Source organism: Macaca thibetana, chromosome 16 (assembly GCF_024542745.1).
Source record: "Macaca thibetana thibetana isolate TM-01 chromosome 16, ASM2454274v1, whole genome shotgun sequence".
In the NCBI taxonomy this organism is placed as follows: domain Eukaryota; kingdom Metazoa; phylum Chordata; class Mammalia; order Primates; family Cercopithecidae; genus Macaca; species Macaca thibetana.
Genome location: NC_065593.1, coordinates 17,305,960 through 17,318,806, shown reverse-complemented (window position 1 = coordinate 17,318,806; position 12,847 = coordinate 17,305,960). Strand labels below are relative to the sequence as shown.

The 12,847-nt window shown below is 44.9% G+C and overlaps 1 protein-coding gene across 2 annotated transcripts in view; it reads right to left on the bottom strand.

Annotated features, from left to right (window-relative positions):
- Positions 1–12,847, bottom strand: part of ZZEF1 (zinc finger ZZ-type and EF-hand domain containing 1) — a 140,828-nt gene that overhangs the window by 51,556 nt on the left and 76,425 nt on the right. For both annotated transcript variants that reach the window (XM_050765152.1, XM_050765151.1), the window contains exons 28-33: positions 12,149–12,242; positions 9,915–10,383; positions 8,321–8,485; positions 4,451–4,570; positions 3,272–3,433; positions 1,483–1,612 (exon numbers count right to left, since the gene is read on the bottom strand). In XM_050765152.1, coding sequence (XP_050621109.1) covers positions 1,483–1,612; positions 3,272–3,433; positions 4,451–4,570; positions 8,321–8,485; positions 9,915–10,383; positions 12,149–12,242 — 1,140 coding nt within the window. The remainder of the gene's footprint in view (positions 1–1,482; positions 1,613–3,271; positions 3,434–4,450; positions 4,571–8,320; positions 8,486–9,914; positions 10,384–12,148; positions 12,243–12,847) is intronic.

Here is a 12,847-nt window from a genome sequence, read left to right as displayed (position 1 = left end):
GTGCTCTAATGGTTCTTCTGGAAGCTGAGGAAAGAATGGATCAAAGGAGGCAAGCCTGGATTTAGGGAGACTGACCATGACCAAAGCGTGAAAGGAACCCCATGGCACATCATAAGGGCTGGGACTGAGTAGTAAGCGGGATGGTGAAAGGTGCGTAGATCTGAGGTGTTGAGGCAGAAGGCGGAAACCTTGGTGACTGACTGGATATGGGGATCAGTAAAACGGAAGAAAGTTTCTGGCTTGAGTACTTGATTGGACAATGGTAGTGTTCACAGATACTACAAAAGGAGTGTCGTCCCTGGCACTTAGAGGCACACTTTCTGCAGGGATAGTCTGGGTACTGTTTCATGAGCAAACAAATTGCTTTACTGGAAAGTACCTGGACTACAGTATCGTTTCTCTTTAGGGCCTGGAAATGATCAAAATCAGTAAGTCACCATACAGTAGACCAGAGCAAATGTGCCAAGTCACCTTAGAACTACAGAATGACTCCCAAAAGGTATTAACATATGAGAGAGAAAAAGCCACAACGGCCCACTTGGCAAGCTCCATCCAAGCACCACCGTGGTGCTATGTGAACAAAGTGGCTGGCACATAGTAGGCACTCGATACTTAGAAAATGAATGAATCTGAGGCAGCAGATGCTTGGCACATGTGGTAGTGATGGATGTCACACCTGACGTGGAGATGGACAGAGTGGGCTATCTGAGCCTGTGCCTTCGCACATCTGAATCATGCAGCTCTGATGCCCTCTCCATATATACGGCTGCTCCCATGCTCACCAGGCAGCCTTCTGATGGAAATGTGGCTTCCCACGCTGCTTGTCTACAGGAGGAGAATGTGCTGCCCCAAGGACACTAGAGCTCAGGCCCTCCAGCAATTCTACTTCTCACTGTAAATTAGTAAATTGGCACCTCATATTGTACATCAGCTTTAAGAGTCAATTTTCCAATGAGTCTAGTTCTATGGCAGGCAGCCACTCTGGGTGTGGTCAAATCAGGATTTACAGCCCCTCAGGTTAAAGGTTAAACACCAGACGCTAGGGCAGTGGTTCCCCGTTTTGGCACCAGGAACCAGTTTTGTGGAAGACAATTTCTGCACAGGACCGGGTGAGGGATGGTTTCGGGATGAGACTGTTCCACCTCAGATCATCAGGCATTAGATTCTCAAAAGGAGCGCACAAACTAGATCCCTCGTGTACAAACTAGATCCCTCGCATGCGCAGTTTATTGTGGGCTCGTGCTCCCGTGAAAATCCAATGCCGCAGCTGATCTGCCAGGAGGCGGAGCTCAGCCTCCCTCGCTTGCCCGACGCTCACAGCCTGCATTCAGCTGCATTCAGCGGTTGGGGACCCCTTTGCTAGGGTATTGAATGCCACCTGCAGCCCTCTCAGGCAAGAGCCTGCCAGCACCCCCCCAGGCAAACTCTCCTCTCCAAACTCCTAGCAAATCACTTCAGAGTACTCTAGTTGAGAGGTCTTACTTTCCTCTGCTTCTCTGGATCTTCCTGGGCTATTTTTTCATACCAGGCCTCAAACATGCCATCCTGACACTCATCCATCCATTCTGAATTCTGCTTGGCATCAGCAAGCTCATCTTCTTCACTCCACTGGCTGAAAGAACATAAAGAGAGAAAAGCAAGCCTCTCCCAATCACCAAGGAAAGTACTGGTTAGCAGACTCTGTATCTATGGGTCTATAATATTGGGCATTTTTCGGCTTCTGGGAGGGAAAGGTCAACGGCTTTTCAAAGCCCCTGGATTTGTCAAATATCTGGCAGATACATGCCAGGAAAGGAGGAGAAACCCTTTCCAGAGCAGACTACAAGGGATGAGAAATGAAGAGTTTGAAGGCTGTGCCACACGGCATAATTCCACTGGACAGTCATTTATGGTGAACCTACTATGTGCCAGGCACTAGGGCCAAATAAAGTTAGGTGTTTTTTTGTTGTTGTTGTTGTTTTAAAGTCTGATTTAGACACGCTCAGCATATCCTGGTGGAATCAGTATGAGAAGGGAATCAGGAGACACCGTGACTTCAGCTCTACCACCAGCTACTGTGAGACCTTGACAAGTGACTCAGCTCTGGTCCTCAGTTTCCCCATTTCAGATGCGATCAGGTGCATTCAGAGTGGCATAGCCATAGACAGTTTCCTCACTTCAAATAAACAGCTTCAGGGAGATAATCTTATAAGCTCCTTTTGGATGCAAAATTATAAATTTCCATAATTTTGGTTTACAGCTTGTTTTACAACCAGAACTTTAAACAGAAAGAGATTTGCTTGACAGCAAATACAAAATATTTACCAAGCTATAAATACACATTCGTTCATTCATGCATTCCAACAAAATGGTTTTAGGCCTACGCTCAAGCTTTGGGCTAGGTGCTATGAGCGCTTGCTGTAAAGGGCGTGCTTCCTTCCCTGAGGACCGTGGCATACAGGGAGACGAAACGAGAAACCGCAAGCAGGCCCACAGCCAAGAACCACAAGCTGATGCCCCCCAGTGCTGTCCCCCGTCTCTGCCATCGGAGCTGTAACAGTGAGGCAACGGCTGAGGTTCATGAACTAAAGAGACAGCTCTAATTCTGTCCCCTTTTCCCTCGGAACAGCTCTCCTGAGAAAGTGGAAACTGTCCCAGAGTTGACTCATTCACTTACTTTCTCCCAGTTTTCTCCTCTTAGCGCATTCCCTCTCCCATTCTCTTTCTTTTCTACACATGAACGGCTGCAAATAGGGAAGTGAACTTGAGTAGAGTGGAGAGATACTGGTCAAATTGAAGGAAAAAAAAAATCTTCATACACGATGTTTTTCTAACTTAGGTCCTTACAATGTGCAAGAAGTTAAGAGTGGCTAACATCACACATACATGTAACAAAAATTATGGAAAAGGATTTCCCAATTCAACAAGCTATACTAAGATCACCAAAATGCAGAGGATTCTCGGCCTCGGAGCTCACGAGACCACCACCACCAATGTACACAGCTCTACTGCACGTCAGATGCTGTTCTAAACGCAGAAATATATAACTCAGGTATTCATCACAGCAAGCCTCGGAGGCAGCACCATTGATATCTCCAGCTCTGAAGATGAGGAAAGTGAGGCACAGAGGGATTATATGACTTGTGCAAGGCCACTCGGCTAGGATGTGGCAAAGCCAGGAAATGACACAGACAGTCTAGCTCTGGAGTCTGTGCTCTTAACGACCCCCACTATGATCCTTGCGTTTCATAACCTACATTAGAAACGGCAGAGTGCAGGACCATGCTCTTACCTGATCACACTGTCGTGGACACTTATATTTTCCTGTGACATTTTCATGAGGAGATCTGGTAACTGAATATCAACAAAGAAGGCGAGATCACTGGGTTCCCAGCCCATATCCAAAAGATGAAGCAGGGCTGTTTGAACACAGGATAAGGCAGGCAGCAAGGACCTAAAGGGGCCATGAAAGTGACCATTAGCAGAGCTGCCCATTACCAACTGAGGCAACAGAAGCAATTCAAGTAGATGACCTGGTTTGCAATTGAAAGCAGAAGGGAACTTCACATTGCTGGTTTGGGTTCCTTTCAAATTCCTCATACTCCACACAAACATTCTTCACAGCTTAAGCAAAAGAACTCTGAGAGCTGTAAGGTAAGGTTTCCACCCTGCAGGACCACCATAGCAGTGTCTTATGGTAAAGAACTGAGAAGTAAAAATTAGCTCCTGATAAACTGCAAGATCAGGGCCAGTTCCAAATTAGCCAAGGTGATGCGGTTTAGATTTACAGAAGAATCCTTTTATTTAAGGCTTACGTCTAAATCATTCGTTAAGAGGACTGGGAAACGGCGTGATACTCCAGTTTTCAAACTGCACATAATACATAATAGACTGGCTGGGCGTGGTGGATCACGCCTGTTAATTCCAGCACTTTGGGAGGCCGAGGCAGGCAGATTGCTTGAGCCCAGGAGCTCAAGGCCAGCCTGAGCAACGTGGCAAAATCCCATTTCTACAAAACATAAAGAAAATTAGCCGGGCATGGTGGCATGTGCCTGTAGTCCCAACTACTCAGGAAGCTGAGGTGGGTGGATCGATTGGGCCTGGGAGGTCCAGGCTGCAGTGAGCCACGACTGAGTCACCGCACTCTAGCCTGGGCGACAGCATGAAGCCCTGTCTCAAAACAAACCAAAAACCCCTAATGTACCAAAACAGAAAATAATAGGCTATAGATTCTTAGAAAAACCCAGACTCATCACTTAAAAAGCAAATATACATACCAGACAGAAAAAGGACTGGAAGAAAATATATGAATAAGTCAACATTAGTGATTAGCTCTCTAGGTGATAACATTAGAGGTTATTTTTATTTTGTTCTTTGTGCTTTTTGGTATTTTTGACACTGAACATATGTTTCCTTTATAATCAGAAAACAATACATTTTTTTCTCTAGAAGTGATAAAGTTATCCAGTACCTGTCATTTAGGCTACTAAATCCTTTAACTGCTTTGACCAAAAACAGAACAAGTTGATAGTAAGCGTCTCGAATTTCTTTGTGTAGGTCAGCACCACAGCCTTCCAAGTGTCCAAAATAACTAGAAACAGAGGAAATCACTGATTCACTTAATTGCCAGTACATCCTTTTCTTAATAATAATCATGATTTCTTACATGAAAAAGAGCAAGTGGCAGTAAGCTGAACAAAGTGGCACAGGCACTGAAGTAAATACACATATAATACCTACAGAAGGCCGGGCGCGGTGGCTCAAGCCTGTAATCCCAGCACTTTGGGAGGCCGAGACGGGCGGATCACGAGGTCAGGAGATCGAGACCATCCTGGTTGACACTGTGAAACCCCGTCTCTACTAAAAACTACAAAAAACTAGCCGGGCGAGGTGGCGGGCGCCTGTAGTCCCAGCTACTCGGGAGGCTGAGGCAGGAGAATGGCGTGAACCCGGGAGGCGGAGCTTGCAGTGAGCTGAGATCCGGCCACTGCACTCCAGCCTGGGTGGCAGAGCGAGACTCCGTCTCAAAAAAAAAAAAAAAAAAAAAAAAAAAAAAAAAAAAAAATACCTACAGAAGGCAAAGCACAGAGCAGCGAGTGAATCCATTTGACTGGGCCGAGTCACCCAGAAGCATGGAGATGAGATTATTTATCTTCTCTGTGAATATAAACCCGCCCCTCCCACCACTACCTGGATGCCAGATACTGTGTTAAGTATTTTTCACAAATTACCTCATTGGATCCTCTCCACACAATCATGCTCACCCCTCCGCTTCCCTTCATGGGTGACTCTGGCACCAACCTCACTGTCTTTTCTACCATGATCCTGGCCATCTTGGTGACTTCAGCATCCATAAAAATGATGTCTCCATTCTTTTTTCCCTCAATTCTCTGCCATCTTCATCTCCAGTGATCTTCTCTTCCACGCCCTTAGCCATCCCAGTTTGATGGTCATTTCCTGGACCTTGCTATCACATGCTGACACCATCTCTGATACACTGACGCCAGAGCACCCTACTCTGACCCCAGATTTCCTGCTCACCCAGGTAGGACTCCAACAGCAGCCCTTTCTTCAATACCAACGGGCGGCAGCCCACGATGCTGCCTCATGTTCACCATCTACTACTCCCGCCATGCTTTCTCTCTGCTCCCTTCTCAGCTTAGATTCCATGGCCCCTAATCATACCTTAGCAAACACCAACTCCCGTGTCCCTTCCTTCCTCCATGTACCTGCCTGAGAAATCTTATACCTATATCAAAACAGCTGAATATCGTGGAGGAAACACCACACAACCAAGCTGACTAGTATGACTTTAAATTTGCAACTGTAACAATCAAATAAGCCCTCAAAATTGTCAGGCAATTCAGTAGACTGGCTTTCTCAATTTTCATTCTATCTAAAGCCTTCCCATAGGCCGGGCATGGTAGCTCACGCCTGTAATCCCATCACTTCGGGAGGCTGTGTCAGGAGGATCAGTTGAGGTCAGGAGTTCGAGACCAGCCTGGCTGTAACAGGGGGAAGGCCAGTGTCTAGTAAAAATACAAAAATCAGCTGGGCATGGTGGCACACACGAGGCGAAGGCACGAGGATCACTCGAACCTGGGAGGCAGAGGCCGCAGTGAGCCAAGACGGTGCCACTGCACTACAGCCTGACAAGACTCTTGTCTCAAAACACAAAACAAACAAACAAAAAAAAACCGAAAAAAACCCAACTCCCTACCCCCACCAAAAAACCCTTCCTGCTTCTCCTTATGCCACTGCTACCTCCTTCTCATCCTTCCATTCTTTCCAATGACTATCCTTACATTTTTTTAGAAGAGAAACTTAGGTATCTTGATAAAGAAAAGTAACAATCACATAGGAATTCCCTTACCTTTGCACCACCAAATATCTACCAGCCAACTTGCGAACACTGTGTGTCCTGATTCCCCCGCTACTACAGACAGAGCCTCCCTGGTTCAATCAAAGGCCAATCTCTCAACTTATGCAACTGCTACTGCAAATTATCCCCTCTCTTCCTGCATTAAGCTTTCCTTATCACTGACTCATTCCCACCAGCATACAGAAGTCCTCTTACATCTCTTCAAAACCCTCAGTTGACCTCACATCAGCTTCCAAAAACTTCCCCATTTCTCTGCTCCCTTTGAGGCCAAATTTCTTAAACTAAATGTCTGTAGTCTCTCTCTCCATTTTATCACCCTCATTGTCCCTGGCCTTTTGGCCAATGGCTCCAGTTAGACTGCTGCCAAATCCAGTGTGTTTTTATCTCTTTTGAACTCTCGCATCAGCATTTGACACAACTGATCATTCTTATCTTTTTTTTTTTCCAGAAAGGGCACTCACCTGACATTCTTCTCTCTTCATATGCATTCTTCTCTTGACTTTTGGGACAACAGCATCCCCTGGTTTTTTATCTACCTGACTGGCCACTGCTTCTTGATCTCCTTAGCTGACACTCCTTCCTCTGCTTGACTTCTAAGTAAAAAAGTGCCCCTAAGGCTCAGTCCTAGGCCCCTTCTTGTCTATCTTTGCACTCTTTCTAGGAGGTCTTATGGCTCTAAATGCCATCTACATGTCAACTGCATCCAAATTCTATCCCTAGTCCTGACTTCTTTCTTTAACTTTAGACTCTGACCTCTGTTTTCTCAATATCTTTACTTGATGTCTTTACAAAAAAGCATTTCCAGCTTAACAGGGCCAAAACAAAACCTCTGATTTTCACCCTAATCTGCTTCTTCCATACTCTTTCCCTCAGTAAAATGCGTCACCAGTTACTCACTCCCAAATCCTAGGAATTTCCCATGATTCCTTTCCTTCATTTACCCTCTCCATCTTACCCGTCCATAAGTCCTGACAATTCTACCTCTAAAATATATTCTGAATCTCATCCTTTTCTCCCCATCTCCAGTACTACTCTGTGGTCAAACCACCATCATCTCTTGCCTGGACTACTGGCCACAGACTCCTAACTGCTTTTCTTATTTCCACTCCTTGTCACACAGTAGCCACGGGCACCTTTTGTAAATGTAAAACAAAGTGTCATCCTCCTGGGCTTAAAAATCTCCAGTGGTTTCCCAACTACAACTCGGTATAAAATTGAAATACTTCATGGTGATAAGGGTCCTGCCTTTCTCACCTTATCCCATCTCATTTTCCCCGTCACTCAGCCACAATCGTTTTCTCTCTGTTCCTTGAACTAACTCCCCACTCTGGAGCCTTTGCACTGTTCCTTCTGCCTTCAAGGCTCTTCCCTCTGATCTTAGCTGGTCATTCACCTCTTGGCTTTCATCTCCTCAGCCTGCCTTCCCTGACCATCCAAACCAGGTCACTGTATTAATCACCACATAACAATATCACTATCTGGTATTTCTTCATTTATTTATTTTTTATTGTCTCTCTCTCAATACAAAATCTGCCTTGTCCACTGCTGCATAACTAACACCCAGAAGACATTCTAGCACACTAGACACTCGAAAGATATTTATTGAGATAATCTTAAGAACCACCTTTTGAGGTACTCAGATTAACATCATTTCTGTAAGCCTTATATTTAGCTCACAGCTTCCAGGAGCCAAATGATGCATGAGTACATGAGGAATGCAATTCTCACCATCTGGTAAAGTAAAGCCGATCAACTCACCAGGAGGAATAAACATGTTCCTGGCCATTACATATTAAAAGGATATAACCCATCTTTCCTTGGAATGAGAGAATAAATTAACCAAAAGTGTACATTTGTATCCTACATAGAAATGACGCAGTTATTAATTCAAGAAGACAATCAGGATTTATTTACAATGATCTTTGCTGCTTTCCTTGTGGACCTGTCCTTTGTACTTACTTGGTAAAATCTTTCTGGCAGGTCAGAAGCTCCAACAGGAAAAGTATGAAAGGTGGATGGAAGCAGTGGGGCTGCCCAAGGGATTCTGCACAGTACTGAGTTATCCTCAGGACGTCCAGGATGCTCTGGGCCTGGGCTTTCCTCAGGGAAAGGACCTTCACAACACTGGAGACACAACGCAAGTTAGGAACACCCAGAAAACTCCTGAGCTGGGGCAGAAGGAAAACATCCCCGCCAAAGCCCTGATGCCATATATCAAAGAGGAACTAGTACTGTGAGGTAGTAGAAACACCATGTAGGAGGAGTACCAATACCTCTTTACTATTTTTAAGTCATCACTCAGCAGCACTACAAATCAGTTCATGCGAACTGTCCAGAAGTCCGACAACCCATTATTTAACTTAATTAATTAAAAAGGAACACTGATATTTTCACTTTCCACAGAGACAAAGCCTTAATCCTTAGGACAGGAAATTCCTCACTAACTTAAACATGCAATACTTCCAGAGATGTAGGCCTACGAACAAATACTTTTGTTGGAAAATATCAAATCCTGGCTGGGTGTGGTGGCTCATGCCTGTAACCCTCTGATGCAGAAAGATTCCTTGAGCCCAGGTATTCGAGGCCAGCCTGGGTAACATAGGGAGGCCATGTCTCTCTCCAAATTTCTCCCTGGGTTAAAATAAGACAAATTTATAAGTGGCAGCTACCCAAAAAATGCTTCCTTTAAAAATTCTAATGGTATATTCTTGAGATATACTTTATAAACAGTATAATGTATAAATCTTACATGAAAAAATATCTTTTTTTAAATTTTTTATTTGAGACAGTCTTGCTCTATCACCCAGGCTGGAGTTAAGTGGCATAATCTTGGCTTACTGTAGCCTCAACCTACCTGGCTCAAGTGATCCTCCTGCCTCAGCTTTCCAGGTAGCTGGGACTATGGGCATGTGCCACCACACTCAGGTAATTTTTTTTTTTTTTTTTTTGAGACAGAGTCTTGCTCTGTCACCCAGGCTGGAGTACAGTGGTGTGATCTCGGCTCACTGCAACCTCCGCCTTCCAAGTTCGAGCAATTCTGCTGCCTCAGCCTCCCAAGTAGCTGGGATTACAGGCGTCCACCACTACGCCCAGCTAATTTTTGTCTTTTTAGTAGAGATGGGGTTTCACCATGTTGGCCAAGCGGGTCTCAAACTCCTGACCTCAGGTGATCCGCCTGCCTCAGCCTCCCAAAATGCTGGGATTACAGCTGTGAGCCACTGTGCCCAGCCTCAGCTAATTAAAAAAAATTTTTTTTGTAGATGGCGGGGGTCTCACTATGTTGCCCAGGTTGGTCTTGAACTCTTGACCCCAAGTGATCCTCCCACTTCAGCCTCCCAAACTGCTGAGATTATAGGCATGAACCACTGTGCCCACCCAAAAATTACTTCTTTAAAGAAAAAAAAAACCATCAAAAATTTTCTTGAATATTCTAAAACAAGTCTTGATCTATCCTAAATATTATTTGCTCAGTTTTCACATTTCAAGCCTCTGACTAGACTGGGTACCTACGGCTTAAAAAGAGAAAGTGCCGGGAAGGTAACAACTGGCTTACCTCCTGTGCGAGAGCGACTGATCTTTAATGAAGTCCATGACGTCCTTCAGCACAGGGTATTTCTCTTTCACTGTGGGCACCAGTCTGGCCTCCTCCATGGATCGAAAGGAGAGCAGCCGGAGCCGCCCTCGGGTGAAGGGAGGCCGCCGGGTGGGTGTGGAAGGTGACAAGGGCTCTTCAGCTGTGGCAGGGGACACGTCTGCAGCAGGAAGGCCGCTGCTGGACGGCAGCTTTGGCTGGGTGTCCAGGCCAGGACTCCGGTCTCCTGTGGCAGGGGTTGCTGCCTCAGTGGGAGATACGGAGGCTTGGAAATGCTCTTCCACCACAGAGCTTGTCCTCTGGCGCTTCTCGAGTGGCTGGAGATGATTGGTTTCGTCGGCAGTCTCCAACTTGTCGCAGCTTTCTTTTGAACGTATGCCCGTGGGCAGAAATTTTAGTAATAGAAGACTCTTCTCGATACAGTCTTTTGCTAGATGCAAACAAGAATCATAATTGAAAAAAAAAGTTAAAATTAAATTTATTGCCTACTTCTGGAGAGAAAATAATCAAGTTAAAAATCACAATTTAGGGCAAGGGACAGCTTCATGAATAAAGCGATATAGGCCTGGTGTGGTGGCTCACGCCTGTAATCCCAGCACTTTGGGAGGCCGAGGCGGGAGCATCACTTGGGGTCAGGAGTTTGAGATCAGCTTGGGTAACATGGTGAAACCCCATCTCTATAAAAAATACAAAAAATTAGCCAGACATGGTGGCACACGCCTATAATCTCATCTACTTGGGAGGCTGAAGCCGAAGGATTGCTTGAGTCTGAGAAGTTGAAGCTGTAGTGAGCCGAGATCATGCCACTGCATTCCAGCTTGGGCAACAGAATGAGACACTGTCTCCAAACAAACAAACCAACCAACCAAAACACAAAAAAGTGATACACATATTTACTGACAGAATAGAATAACAGAATCAAATTTTATCTCATTACAGAAATCAAAATCTCGCCAGGACTATCAGCACACTTTTAAAAAAAGGTTTTATTGTAGATGTTTTTCAAGCATGTATATAGAAAAAAATACCATGAGGACCCCTCCATGTACCTGTCACTCAGCTTCAGTAATTATTAACTCAGGGCCAATCTTGTTTCACCCCCACCAACTCCCCGCTCCCCAGATTATTTCCACGCACATTCCAGCACCACACTATTGTATCTGTAAAAATTTTTGGCATATTTCTCTTAAAAATATATGAGTTTTAAAACATAACACAACCATAATATTTAAAAAATAATAGTAATTCTTTAATTTCACTGAATATTCAGTGTGAGCACACTTTAAAATCATAACAAGGCCAGGTGCAGTGGCTCATGCCTATAATCCCAGCACTTTGGGAGGCTGAGGTGGGAAGATCACTTGAGGCCAGGAATTTGAGACCAGCTGGGGCAACAAAGCAAGACCCCATCTCTAAAAAAAAAAAAAAAAAAAAAAAAAAAAAAGGCTGTGTCACCCAGGCCGGAGTGCAGTGGCACGATTTTGGCTCACTGCAAGCTCCGCCTCCCGGGTTCACACCATTCTTCTGCCTCAGCCTCCCGAGTAGCTGGGACTACAGGCATCCGCCACCTCGACTGGCTAAGTTTTTGTACTTTTAGTAGAGACGGGGTTTCACCACATTAGCCAGGATGGTCTCAATCTCCTGACCTTGTGATCTGCCCACCTCAGCCTCCCAAAGTGCTGGGATTACAGGTGTGAGCCATCGTGCCAGGCAAAAAAACACATTTTTTAATTGCTTAACAAGGGGGAATACAAAGAGGAAAAAAATTAGCCAGCTCTTGCGTCACCTGCTTGACGTCCCAGCCACCTGGTAGGCTAAGGTAGGAAGATTGCTTGAGTCTAGGAGTTGGAGGCTGTAGTGAGCTATATGACTGAACCACTGCACTCCAGCCTGGGAGACAGAACAAGACCCCATCTCAGAAAAGAAAAAAGATGTAGCTCAAAAAGCACCTGATGCCTCCTAAGAGAAGTGATTAGAAAGATGTTCCATTTGGAGCAGGTCAATGAAAAATTACTCCTCTTTGGGATTTTATCTATTTATGATACACCCTTGGATACTACATTTAGCACCTCTATTACTTTCCCTAGGTCAACACAGCCTTGATTGAGATAATCTGGAAGGTGAGTCATTGGTTTTCCAGGCTCTGAAACGAAAACAGAAGGCTCAGGGACAACGGCTGGTATGAGCACACTCACCCAGGCTCTCAGGGTTCGCCTCAGTAGCTTCCGAACGATGTTTTTCTTCTGCTTCATTCCCCAGGCTCATGAGGGACTTCTGCTTCATCTCTAACTAGGGGAGAATTTGAGCCACATCATTATGCTGTCCAGGCAGGGAAGCAAGGACAGCCACGGCAAACTACTTCAAAAGCACACAGCATGGAGACCACAGAGTACTTTACGGTTGTATCATGTAGGAGGGGTTTGTAATACCCACAACCTTATTACTTAAAAATTTCTAGAACACTCGTGCTGCAAGGAGCTTTCTCTAAAGCCCATCTAGTACTGATAAAGAAGCTGCTGAGATCTAGAGAAATGAACAGTCTTACTAGGGTCATAAACCCAGTCCGCTGCAGTTTGAACCAAAATTTCATCCCTATTCTACTCTGAATGAGGGGACAGCTCTACGTGATGCTGAGACCTAAAACTGTCCATGGTTACCCAGTATCTGAAGTGATGCTATTCCTCCAGCTCTATGGAGTTCCAAGAAGGGATGTAAAGAGGGCTCAATTAAATCCTGTTTCCTCTATTTTTCAACTGCCCAGACTATAGTTTCAAGGGTTCTAAATTATTTTATATCTATTCATGTCACTAAATTTTAGCTTAACAAAAATCCTAAAGCTATATTCTTGAGAAGAGAACAATTCATCTTAATTCCATGATATCATGGTAGAAAAC